Raw genomic sequence first — 12,008 nt, 5'->3', positions numbered from 1 at the left:
AACAAGGTATCTGATAATAATTAAAATGCACGATACAGTAAAGGTAAAGATAAGTTTGGTGAAAGAGCAGTCAAACTAAATTCTTACAGAGGTTTAATAGGAGATTGTTTGGATTCCTGTGGAGAGTTTGCAGATGGTTGCAAGTTTTGTTTGGAATTTCTTTAATAAGCAGATTAGGGTTTTTTTAATCAAGTAAAAAATCTATCATGATGTGGATGCTGATGGCTAGTAAGCTTGCTTTTCTTGCATATGGGCTGAGAGCCCTTAAGCAGTAATCCCAGTGCCTTGAGAGATACTCAGATTGCAAGTTTAAAACCATTGTTATAGATAATTAATTTCTTCCTTATGCTTTCCACTTCAGCAAGAAAATAATGTAGAAGTTCTTAGCATTGCTCTCCCAAGATTTGGAGACAAAGATAACTAGTGTTGCTCTGCATCTGCTTTTTTTGCTAATACCTATTACTGAAAGCCTTGAAGCCAGGTTAGTGGCACCATGTGAACTCTCCCTACCTGTGTGCACAACAGCTACAGCTGTTGCTGGAAAATAATTCTGCAGATGTGACTTGGTTTAAAGAGTTAGCAGCTAGCTTGTTAGACTGAAAGTATGCTTTATAAAGTTTGCCTATCTTAGGCTTTGTGAAAACATGATGAAAGTGGTGGTTAGCAGCAATTATGATGTGTGTGTTCATAAAGTATAAGCTGCAAATGTTCTTGGCACCAGAGCTGATGTATCTTAATGGTGACATGCCATGGGTTTTATTGGAACAGCGAAACATTTTCATAAACAGCATGATAGATCACATTTTGGATTCCAATGAAAGGGTACTCTTTGTGAAACAGCTTGAACATGAAGAAAAAATAAAAAGTCCTAACTTTTTATATCCACATTTTACGTCTCTTTCCCCATCTTCATTCCAAACCATCATTTACACTTAGTGCTCTGTGGAAATGGAACAGCCTCACATGTTTGTGTGTGGATCCAAGCATTCGGATGCTTATGATGAAGTGTATTCCTACATCAATGTGACCATATTATTCCACAAAATTCAAACTATCTCTGGTCAGACTGGTAATACACCTCTTTGGGAAAAGCTGCCAGAAGAAGAGACCTGAACATCTGTGTCAAGCTTCAAGAAGAAGCACAAGCACTGCATTTAACCCCAGCAGTAGAAACATTCAACAAAACATTATTTATATTATCCTTATGTAAACTATCTGTCTGCAAAAGTGCTTGCACGGGGTGGCGGGGGTGGGGGAACCCTCATATTTAACAACCTAGGATAGTCTTGCTAATACACTAGTGGTAGACAATGTTTTTAAGAGTGGTGTTACAAGAATGTTTCCAGGCCCCCACTTTACATCACTCCCCTCCCTCAAAAAAAAAAAAAAAAAAAAAAAAGAAAAAAAGTGTATTTTTAGAAAAAGAGAATTGTTAGGGGAAACAACATTGTGCTGCATGGGGAAAAAAGGAAATCTAGTCTCACACTAGCTAACCAGTGGGTGTTCATCATAAGCATACAGTCCTGGTCAAGTGACAGGAACCTTGGTGGGAAAGTGTTTTTGACCTCATGCATATTTAACTATGACTTGAAAAAAGTGTATCCTTTGTTTTATTACAGAGCTTCAAGAGTGTCATGCTGAGAACTACTGCTGATCCTGAGATTTCAGCAAATGGGCTCTTAAACATTGCTTTGTGCCTTTTTAAAAAGCAAACGAAACAAAGCCAAAACTCAGAGAAAATTTAAGCAAAAGACAGACATCTAACTGTCTTCTGGTTTCTTCTTCCCTCTTTCCCAAGGGTAGAGGAAATACAGAAATAACGAAAGTAATTGGAGCATTTGTAATTAAATTTGGTGTTTGAAAAATGATTTGCTTATCTCACTGAGGCAATTATTGTTACCCTTCATGTCTTTGCTCAAAGCAATAAACATTAAAAGATAAAACAAGCATATGCTTCCATAAAGTTACATGACATATGGAAAGTATAATTCACTATCAAATAAGTATCAGCAGTGGGAAGTAGGAATTATAGTTGAGGCAGGAGCAACTTAATGAAGCTTGACTGTTGTGAACACATCAGTGGTGCTTACACGTGGACGGCCACATGCAGCATTGAACACTGATAGTTACACTGTCATTAAAGGCCAGGTTACCTCAGAAAAAAAAAATCTCACTGAATTGTCCATAAATTCAGGTCCATATCCATTGTTACATGCATCCATTTGCCTTGTTTCTGCCTTGCCAGTGCTTCAGCTTTAGAGTGCTCCCCTTGTTCTTTGTTCCAGACTCCCTTTCGGTCTCCAGCAATGACGCCAGTCCTCCCGCTTCTGTCACGTCGCTCCAGCCGCACATGATGGGTGCTCAGAGCTCCCCGGGCCCCAAGCGCCCTGGCAACACCTTGAGGAAGTGGCTCACCAGCCCCGTGAGGCGCCTCAGCAGCGGCAAGGCAGACGGGCACGTCAAGAAGCTGGCCCACAAGCACAAGAAAAGCAGGGAGGTCCGCAAAAGCGCCGATGCAGGCTCCCAGAAGGACTCCGACGACAGCGCAGCCACCCCACAAGATGAGACTGTCGAAGAGGTGAGTGCTCAAGGCAGCTTCCCAAGACTTGTGGGCATATTTAACAGGCACTAAATGTTGCCAGGTGAAGTCTCCTGACCTGACTGCCCAGCAGGGAGCAAAGCATTACGTGCCCGGGGCTCATCCTGTGCTCTGCGTCAGTCCTGCGCCAGGCACGGTCTGTGCCCTTGAGAGTGTTAGCGAGGCACCTGCAATTTAAAAAGAGAAATGGGAGGATAAAAACTTGTCCTTTGGCTTTACTCGAAAGTGGCTTTATGAGTAAAGGTGCATCAAGGCCTGGGAATAATCAGATCATTTTGTATTTCCTTTGCTTTTCTTGTCAATGGATCAGGGAAAGTGTAGGGAGAGCTGCTTAACTGATTAAAGCTCTGATTGCACATTGCATAAGTCAGAGCACAGAAAAATTACCAGCTCTTCAATGCAGGCCAGTTACCACTAGTTAAATAATATGCATAGTTTTCATTGGAGTGAAGGAAATCGTGAACTGTTCCAAATTTTACCACCAGGGACATCTACTGAGGGTTTCCCTTCTTCCCATAAACATGTGCCTCTCCTTCAAAGTCTCATGTATGAACAAAGCTGGCCTCCAGATAGGTGCAGACAAGAGCCAAATTCTCTGTTACAAACCTATGGTTCAGGCTGAAATAAATGTCATGTTACTGCTTCCAAGGGCACAGCTGGGTGCATGTTATCCCCTTTTATTAGATTGACTCTCACTATTGAGTTTGGTGCTTACCATACAGAAAAGTGGTCTCAGTTGCCCAATTTTTTATTTACTGATGCTTTGTTTTTTCTTCCTCCCAACATATTTTTCTACACGGTTGGAACACTAGTGAAGTTCCACAGTAAGTGTAGGGAAAGGAAAGACCAAAGGCTTGGCAGCATGATGAACTGAGATATGTTGGTTAGGAATGAATACTGGCCTCTGACCTGGAATGTCAGACTGTAGAAAGAGACCCTCTTACGCTGCAGTTGTAACATCATTTTGATAGTATCTGTTATTCTGCAGTTGTGTGAGTGAAAGGAAAAAATTAACGCCAGTGCCTTAAAGTTGGGAAAAAACAATAACCATCTCTGCTGTCTTCCTGTAAAGGTAGATAAATTATCCTGTGAGATCAGTACATTGAACTTTGGGTATTTGAAATCAGAGTTCCTTATGGGGTGCACAAAGGATAATTGACTAAATACTTCATGTTGTAATAGGGTTTTTTATGTCCTCTAGAAGCCTTGCTGTGATACAAAGCAAGATACATATTTCAGAGAGATACAGATTTCTCATTACAGAACTGAACTTGGAAAGCAAGCATGGCTTTGAAAACACTCTTCTGTATTAATTTCAGCTGAATGTCTTTTTCTTAGTATTTGAATTCTTTTGCTTTTACCAGACATTGAAAACTGTCTTTAGCATCTTGACTTAAGAATAGACTTAAAACAAGCATGTGATGATAAGCTTCATGCTGTTGAGATAACAGAGCTTGAACATCTTGGTGCTATTTGCAGAGAGGTCGGAACGAGGGGCTGAGCAGTGGCACTCTGTCCAAGTCATCCTCTTCAGGCATGCAGAGCTGCGGGGAGGAGGAAGGCGAGGAGGGAGCAGATGCTGTGCCACTGCCTCCTCCCATGGCAATTCAGCAGCACAGCCTTCTCCAGCCCGACTCACAGGATGACAAGGTAGGAGCAGGGCTGGGGGAGGCTTCACATGATGACAGAACCTCTGTTTGCACAGATTTTTCTTCTGCTTTCAAAGGTCTTGAAAATGTACATAGTACAGCTTCATGGTAGACAGAAGTAGTCACTTTTGTCCTCTAGACAACTTTAAAAGGATGTTGTCTGGAAAGACCATGAATTAAATCCTTCTCTGTTTTAAAAGCAAAGTGTAGAAATTTTTCTGCTGGCACTTTAAATGTGGAAATGGGCTGCTTTGTGTGCTCACAGGATGATTTACATAATTTTGGGTGATGCCTATTTAGTTATTAGAGTCTAATTGTTTTATAATCATACCTTTTTTTATTCTTGTTTTTTGTGGGGTGTTTTTGGGGGGGTGGGGGGGAGGAAAGGGGGGGATGCCTAAGAGAAAGGAATTACCAAATAAGGGTAATAATTGTCATGGTTTAATTCCAGCCAGCATCTAAGCCCCACACAGTGTTCCACTGTGCCTTTGCAAATCAGAAGGGAAAGTGAAAAAACTCTTGGGTTGAAATAAAGACAGTTTAATAGGTAAAGCACAAGCCATGCACACAAGCAAGGCAAAACAAAGAGTTCATTCACCACTTCCTATAGGCAGGCAGGTGTTCAGCCATCCCCAGGGGAGCTGGGCTCCACCACGTGTAGCAATGACTTGGGAACATACATGCCATTGTTCCAAATGTTCCCCTCAGCTTTATATGCTGAGGATGGTGCCATAAGTTCTGCCATATCCCTGTGGGCAGTTGGGGTCAGCTGTCCTGACTGTGTCCCCTCCCAGCCCTTTGTGCCCCTCCATTCTCATTGCTGGTGTGGTGGGCTTAGAAATAAAAAAGGCCTTGGTTCTGTGTGAGCTCTGCTCAGCAATAACTAAAACACCCCTGAGTTACCAACACTGCTTCCAGCACAAATCCAAAACATGGCCCCATACCAGCTACTGTGAAGAGATTTTACTCTGTCCCAGCCAAAACCAGCCCATAATCCCTCTGTTTGTCACAAACAAAGGAACATTAAAATGGAAGGTGAAAATTTTGCACTGGTAGTAACAGTGGATGTAGGTAGTATCTACATGAAGAAAATCTTATTTGCATTTGATCTGTTTTTTTAATGTTATGATGTTGATACATTGAGAGAGTTTATTTCAGTTTTGAAACTGGATCAGACATTTAAGTGACAAGTATCAAGTCTGGAAATAGAGGGGTTTATAATGGAAATAATCTGGACTTGTGCAGCAGAAATGCACATTATTGCTTTCTTGCCATTTTGCTCCTTAAAATTTTTAACCTTTGTAGTCTACAGCACTGAGTATTTTCAGTGAATTTTGTGATTGCTTGCTCTCTGTTCTCAGTGGTGCGGATGTTATTCATAACTTTAGTGGATCTTATTTATTTTATCTTTTTTTTTCTTTCATAAACACTGTATTTTGGTGGGAATCTCACTAATCCCTGAAGCTGTCATTTGTAGGATCAAAATGGCTGGTTCTTATACTCTGTGTGTATTCAACTCCTACATGTTTTGTGAATTGACAAAGTGTAACATATGAGTTGAAGAGTTAATATATTGGGAAATATCCCTGAAACAAAACAAGCAAAAATAGGCCAGCCATCAGAGCTGAGAGAATGTTTATTTTCTAGAACAGTCTCAGATTTAGAAATAAGATAAAAATTATGTTGGTGAAAATATGTTTAAGCTCTTGCTAATGAGCTGCTGTATTTGCATGTTCCTTCAGTGACAGAAAACAACTGATATACAAATACTATAAAAAGTTTTCCACAGAAAAAATAATTTCATACATGCATAGCAAGAACACTTAAGTGAAGGGATATGCTTGTAAGCTAATGTCTGTTTACTTGTGTATTTCTCGTGAAAAGTCAGACCTGTACCACAGTGGAGAAAGACTCATTAAGTAGCTTTCCATCTCCAGTAAATTTTATTTTCACTGCTGTTGTGGTTTAAACCCAGCCAGCCACCAAGTACCACCCAGCTGCTTGCTTACTCCCACATCAGTGGGATCAGGGAGAGAATGGGTCAAGTAGAAGATAGAAAATGTGTGGATTGAGATTAAGCAAAAGCCATGCACACAAGCAAAGCAAAATAAGGAATTAATTCACTGCTTCCCATGGATGGACAGGTGTTCAGCTATCTCCAGGAGAGCAGGGCCCCCCATCAATTTTAACAGTGACTTGGGAAGACAAATGCCATCACTCCAAATGTCCCACCCTTCCTCCTCCTTCCCTCCACTTTTTACACTGAGCATGATGTCACATAGTCTGGAATATGTCTTTGGTCAGTTAGGGTCACCTGTCCCAACTGTGTCTCCTCCCAACCTTCCAAGCACCTCCAACTTCCTCACCAGCTGGGCAGTACAAAAAAGCAGAAAATACCTTGGCTCTGTGTAAGTCCTGCTCAGCAGTAACAAAAACATCTCTACATTAACAACACTTTTTTTAGCACAAATCCAAAATGCTCCCCATACCAGCCACTGTGAAGAAAATTAACTCTACCCCAGCCAAAACCAGGACAACTTTTAAAAAGGTTAACATACACCCACTTCAGTAAAAACATGTTGGGACAGTTTTTAAAGTAGCTGCAACTACGTTTAGACAAGACTTCAGAGAAGTTAAAACTTGGTAAAGTTAATAACTTTTCAAAGCATGTAAATAGTGATTTTTCTGCAATGTGTTGTTATTATGCAATATTTATCCTTCATGGTGGGAGGCAAAAGATCCCCTCATGGGGCATCCTGGGAGGTTGTGTGTGCCTCCCTGAAGTCCACACACCACCAACTTCTAGCAGCTAAAATGAATGCTTTATTGGAGCACAGAAGTGAGAAGCCAGAGCAAAGTTTTACCCAGGAGAAGGCAGTTGGCTCTATTGATAGAGTTACTGATTAATAAAAGGCTTGCAAACAAGTTCCCGGTTGTCTGTGTTCTGGGTGGAGTCCTTCACATTCCTGCCCTGCTGGGTGGTTTCTTGGGATGCTCAGCTACTCCGGATCCCAAGGAATGTCTCCTCCTTTCTGTGACCTCAGAGACTTGGCATTCATCTCTGCCTCCTTGCAAGCATTTCTTCCTCTCCAGATCTCCTGCTCAGTGTTGGAAACTCCCTGTTTGCTGGATTTCTCCTCTTCCCAGCCTGCTGAGAGCCCCTAGCAGCATCTCTTACCTGTGTGAGCTCAGTTGCTCCCTCCAGCTTTCCCTTCTTTTCTGAGCAACGGATGTATTCTCCCAGAGTATATAATCAGGAAAGTCAGCAAGGAGTTTTATCTATGCAGCTCCTTCTTTTTCAGATTATATGTGATATAACCACAGGTACTGGAAGTCACAGTTCTGAAGTTTTACCTCACATCCCACATACCCCAACAGAGCAATAAAAGAGACCCTAACCACAACCTGATTTCTATACTGACAGTGTTTCTTAAGACTAAGCTGAGCTCTGCATCCAAAGTGAAAACCCACATACAGGCACAGCTGTAGAAAACCTGGTCAACAGTCAGATGTCAGGAGCATGTAAATTGCCTAGAAGGCAGGCCAGCTTGTGGGATTGCTCGGTTTTTGGTGTGCATGCAAGCATCATGTGCTAGGCCATGCTGATTTCTCTAATAGCACTAAATAGCACTACCATTTTCTCCCCAAAGAACTCATCTGCACACTATATGGATTCTCTCATTCAGCAGAATCATTGCACACATCGTGGACTTGCATTTGGTGGCAGTTTACAAGTTGTTTGCATTTTAATTTTTGGATAAGCAGTATTAAAAGCTTCAAGATAAGTTGTGTTAATATGAAACTAATTATTTTTGCTTTTTGTTTTCTCTTTCTGTAAACTCTGATGCAGCATTATGTTGACTTGTGTTCTGTCTCTGCTTTGGCTCAGTTCCCGTATCTTTCCGTTTAAAGTTATCTGTATTTCCTTTGCTTACCCAGCCCCCGTTTTCCTTTCCAAATAAGGCAAATACAAGGCAAACTACCTAAAATCTGTATATTCTTTCTGTGTTTACTTATGGGGAGTTTTGTTACACCCATGCTTGATTTGAGCAGAACCTCTTGTGTTTAGTCGTTATTTGTGCCGTTTCTTTGTCTGCTTTGTTGGAAACGTTTGCAGGACAGCTTGCCCTGTGCTGCATGGTGTTCACTGTGCTGTTCGTAATATGAAGTACAGTTCATATTACACCCTGTTTCCACTTTCCAGTTACTAAATGATAAATGTAATATGCAAACAACTCTGTTTGCAAATTACCGAGGCTGAATTTAATGGCCTTCTCCCAGAATCCTGTACTGTGAACACCCTTTACCTTCAGTTGTATCTATAAACTGGCATTTTATAGCTTATGAGGCCAGAGATCTTCTGTGCTCTACACATACCATTGGGAAAAATGGATGGCACAAGGAATGGTGAGCTCAATTTCCCATCTGAATCTGGGCAATATATTCCAGCTCTTTTAGAAAAGTAAATGCCCCTGAGTTATTGGTATATTTTTTCTTAACATAATAATGCTTCCTCCTTTATTTTGAGTCTTCTTGATTTCTCTTAGTGTTCTGCAATTGTTGCTTTGTTTGAGCAGCAATAAAGTAGGTTAACAAACTGTTATCCAATGGGTCAGCTCAAGCAATTTTCATAACTGTTTGCCAGGAATTATCAGCAATTATGTTTCCTTGACTTCTGTTATATGTAGGAACAGGAATTTTTAACCCAGCATTAAATTTCTATGGGGTTTGCTTGAAACTTCCAACTCCAGCTGCTCAAGTTGGAAGGGATGCTTTTAGTGTTACATGACACTGACAGTACCTGTCAGGTACCATTGTCTGACAGAGAAGTGAAGGAAGTCTCTTGGTCCTTGAGCAAGCACTGGGCTAACTCTGGGATTCTCCTTGCTTTGTGTCATTGCACAGACATCTTCTCGACTCTTGGTGCGGCCGACGAGCTCCGAGACGCCCAGCGCTGCAGAACTCGTCAGTGCAATTGAAGAGCTCGTCAAAAGTAAAATGGTGAGACTGACCAGCAGGTGCACGTGTCTAAACAAGTTGTGTCTTCAAGTCCCAGCTTGCTGTTCAAAGAAAACCTGCATGTTTTACACTGACTCCTAAAATTTGCTGTCTTACTTCAAAAGTCACTTTCTGGGTTGATGTATGGGGTCATTTTGTATGCACTCTTTTGTAAAAAAAATTACTGTATAGATAAATGACAGTGTAGAGGAGCAAAAAGCAATAAATAAGAGGAAGAGAGGAGATGGTAGAAAATTTATTAAGTATGCCCTACTAACATACTAAGTATGTTAGTCAGAAAAAATGTCCAATTAGTAGAATGCATGCAAGGACCCGGGGTCTTAGACTAATAGACCTTTATGAGAAGAATCTCTGAAACTAAATCTATTGCAAATCTTATGAGGATATTAAAGCAGGTAACCCTAATAACAGAAATATTTATGTTATCTGGTTGCTCTTTAGACAACATGATAATGAAGAAATAAGTAAAACAGTAAAGACATCATTTTGCATGTTAGTTCCCCTCATCCTTGCTAACAAATTAAGTAGGAGGAATTTGTGTCAGTTTTTTTAGATTTCTATGTTTTTCCATGTTTTGAATTTTCCATGTTTCTGAAGATTGTCACTGACATATTTTAAATTTTTGATGTTTCTGAAGATTCTCGTTATATGCATAATTCCAGGAAGACCCTTTTTATCAATATCCAGCTTGTCCCCGTGTGGGAAAGCTTCTCCTCTGAGCCTGTTTGAGATTGGTCTATATGCTCTCAAGAGTTCCCTCAGCATTTCTGGATTTCCTCAAAGCCTTTAGATACATCTTTTGCAGCATAGCCTGTCTTGGGCTCAATAGGAAGTGCCTTTGTGAAAACTGCAAAGAATTGCAGCATGGCAGCCCCATATTATCAGAGCTTGATATTTTCCAGGTTCATTCTAAATTGAAGCAGCTTTGACTTTCAGAACTAGAATTTTTTTTTCTGATCTCTCATTCAGAGAAAATTACATTATTGCATAACATAATTACTGTACTCTCTTGGGTATTAACTTTGATTTTTACTTCTCTTACACCAGAAGGGTGAATACAAAGTAATCTGTGAGAAAATTCAACAGTCTTCTGTAAATGGAAAGTTTGGTAGTCCATGTGTCTTTCAGGCTGCCTAGCAGTGGATATAACTCAATGATCCATGCATTAGCCCTTGAGGGAGATGTTCTCATTTCACAGTTTTAGCCAAGGTTCAGCTTCCCCTGGGTTTTGGGCTAGTCATATCATTATTTCTTTTTGCAGGGAAAGAAAAAAGATTATAGCTGAACCCCACCCTGGTGAAGTAAATGTGCCTTGCAATAAGGCTGTATTACATGCAAGGAAAATGTGATACATAGCTGTAGCTTGATCCAAGGTTATGGGCTTGAATTAAAGAAAGCCAATGAATACTTCATAGAAGATATTCATATTACTTCCTCCTATTGTTTCTTCATCTTTTATACAAACAGAAACTTGTGGAGTCCATGCAAGGTAGACAGTGTATCTGGAAGGGGATACAGGGACTCTTTTCTAAGATCTGAACATTGACAGTGTAGAGGTCATTCTTTTCTTCAGTGAGACACTATTTTAGCTACTTAATAACCAAAGCATCTGACAGAGGACACCACTTCTCTTGAGTTAAAAATGTACCATCATAAAAATCTCCATAAAACATGTCCTGTTTGTTGTTGAAAGTAACTTGTATGAGCCAGAAGTCAAATATGACAAATGTAACTTAATCACTGGCCATGAAGACACATTTGTGTTGCTCCCACATAGAAGTACTTGCATCCTAAGCAGGAGAATCTGACTTTCAGCTATTGCTGCTCAATGTTCAGCTCCTTTATTTTCCTATGAAGGGAAGACTCTCATCTCAAGTGTGCTTCAAAGGCTCAGTTATCATGGAAAGTCATGTTGTTGCTTGGTTTCCTGGAGGCTTATGACTTGCTTTGCCAAGGTACATTAGAGGAATTGATCTCCCATAGATTGCCATATCCTCTGGCTTGTCAAGTGTCCTGTGGATAAAGGTTAAATGAATCATTGTTGCTGACTGTCTTGAATACCTTCTCAGGCTCTGGAGGACCGTCCAAGTTCCTTGTTGGTAGATCAAGGTGACAGCAGCAGTCCATCCTTCAACCCTTCAGATAACTCCCTTCTATCCTCCTCGTCACCCATAGATGAGATGGAGGAGAGGAAATCCAGCTCCTTAAAAAGACGACAGTAAGACCAGTTTTTTTACAATTTTTCTTTTTCTTTTTTTTTTTTTTTTAATGCTTATTTTGAGTGGGCAGCAGAAGCTGTTAGTCTGAAAGTGGGAGGACTTGTATTAGATGTCAAGCATGTGGTCACATTTCTCTGTGACATTCAATCTGTGATTTTAATGCTAGTCACACCTGTGTTTGACTTCTGTTGCATGTAACTCATTTATTTGAGAAGATGCTGATCTTTAAATGTCCAAAGGTCTATTAGGCTTGAAAAAAATGCTCATTCCCGTCATTCTATTCCAACCCATGCTTAATTTCTCTATGTTGCAGTAAACTGTTACCATGGTAAAATAAAAACATGCCTGGTTTCAAATTTTTTAAACTTTGTGTAGAAATAACCATCAGTGCAGCTAAGAGTCCCCAGACCAGGGACATAATAGCATTTTATTTTAAATAATAGTTAAATGTTTAATGTCACGTTTAAGAAAACATCTGACTTTAGATAAACAGAAACAAGCCATGTCCAGTTTCAAAGTCAA

General features: G+C 40.3%; 1 protein-coding gene across 3 annotated transcripts in view; it reads left to right on the top strand.

Annotated features, from left to right (window-relative positions):
- Positions 1 to 12,008, top strand: part of TRIO (trio Rho guanine nucleotide exchange factor) — a 243,336-nt gene that overhangs the window by 207,092 nt on the left and 24,236 nt on the right. For all 3 annotated transcript variants that reach the window (XR_013773848.1, XM_079302720.1, XM_079302721.1), the window contains exons 35-38: positions 2,286 to 2,578; positions 4,079 to 4,249; positions 9,154 to 9,249; positions 11,337 to 11,485. Coding sequence is in view for 2 of the 3 variants with exons in the window: in XM_079302720.1 (XP_079158846.1) it covers positions 2,286 to 2,578; positions 4,079 to 4,249; positions 9,154 to 9,249; positions 11,337 to 11,485 (709 nt within the window). In the remaining variant the exon portion in view is untranslated. The remainder of the gene's footprint in view (positions 1 to 2,285; positions 2,579 to 4,078; positions 4,250 to 9,153; positions 9,250 to 11,336; positions 11,486 to 12,008) is intronic.

This window comes from Erithacus rubecula, assembly GCF_903797595.1.
Source record: "Erithacus rubecula genome assembly, chromosome: 3".
In the NCBI taxonomy this organism is placed as follows: Eukaryota; Metazoa; Chordata; class Aves; order Passeriformes; family Muscicapidae; genus Erithacus; species Erithacus rubecula.
The sequence above is the reverse complement of the archived record's forward strand: the minus strand, read 5'-3'. Positions and strand labels throughout refer to the sequence as shown.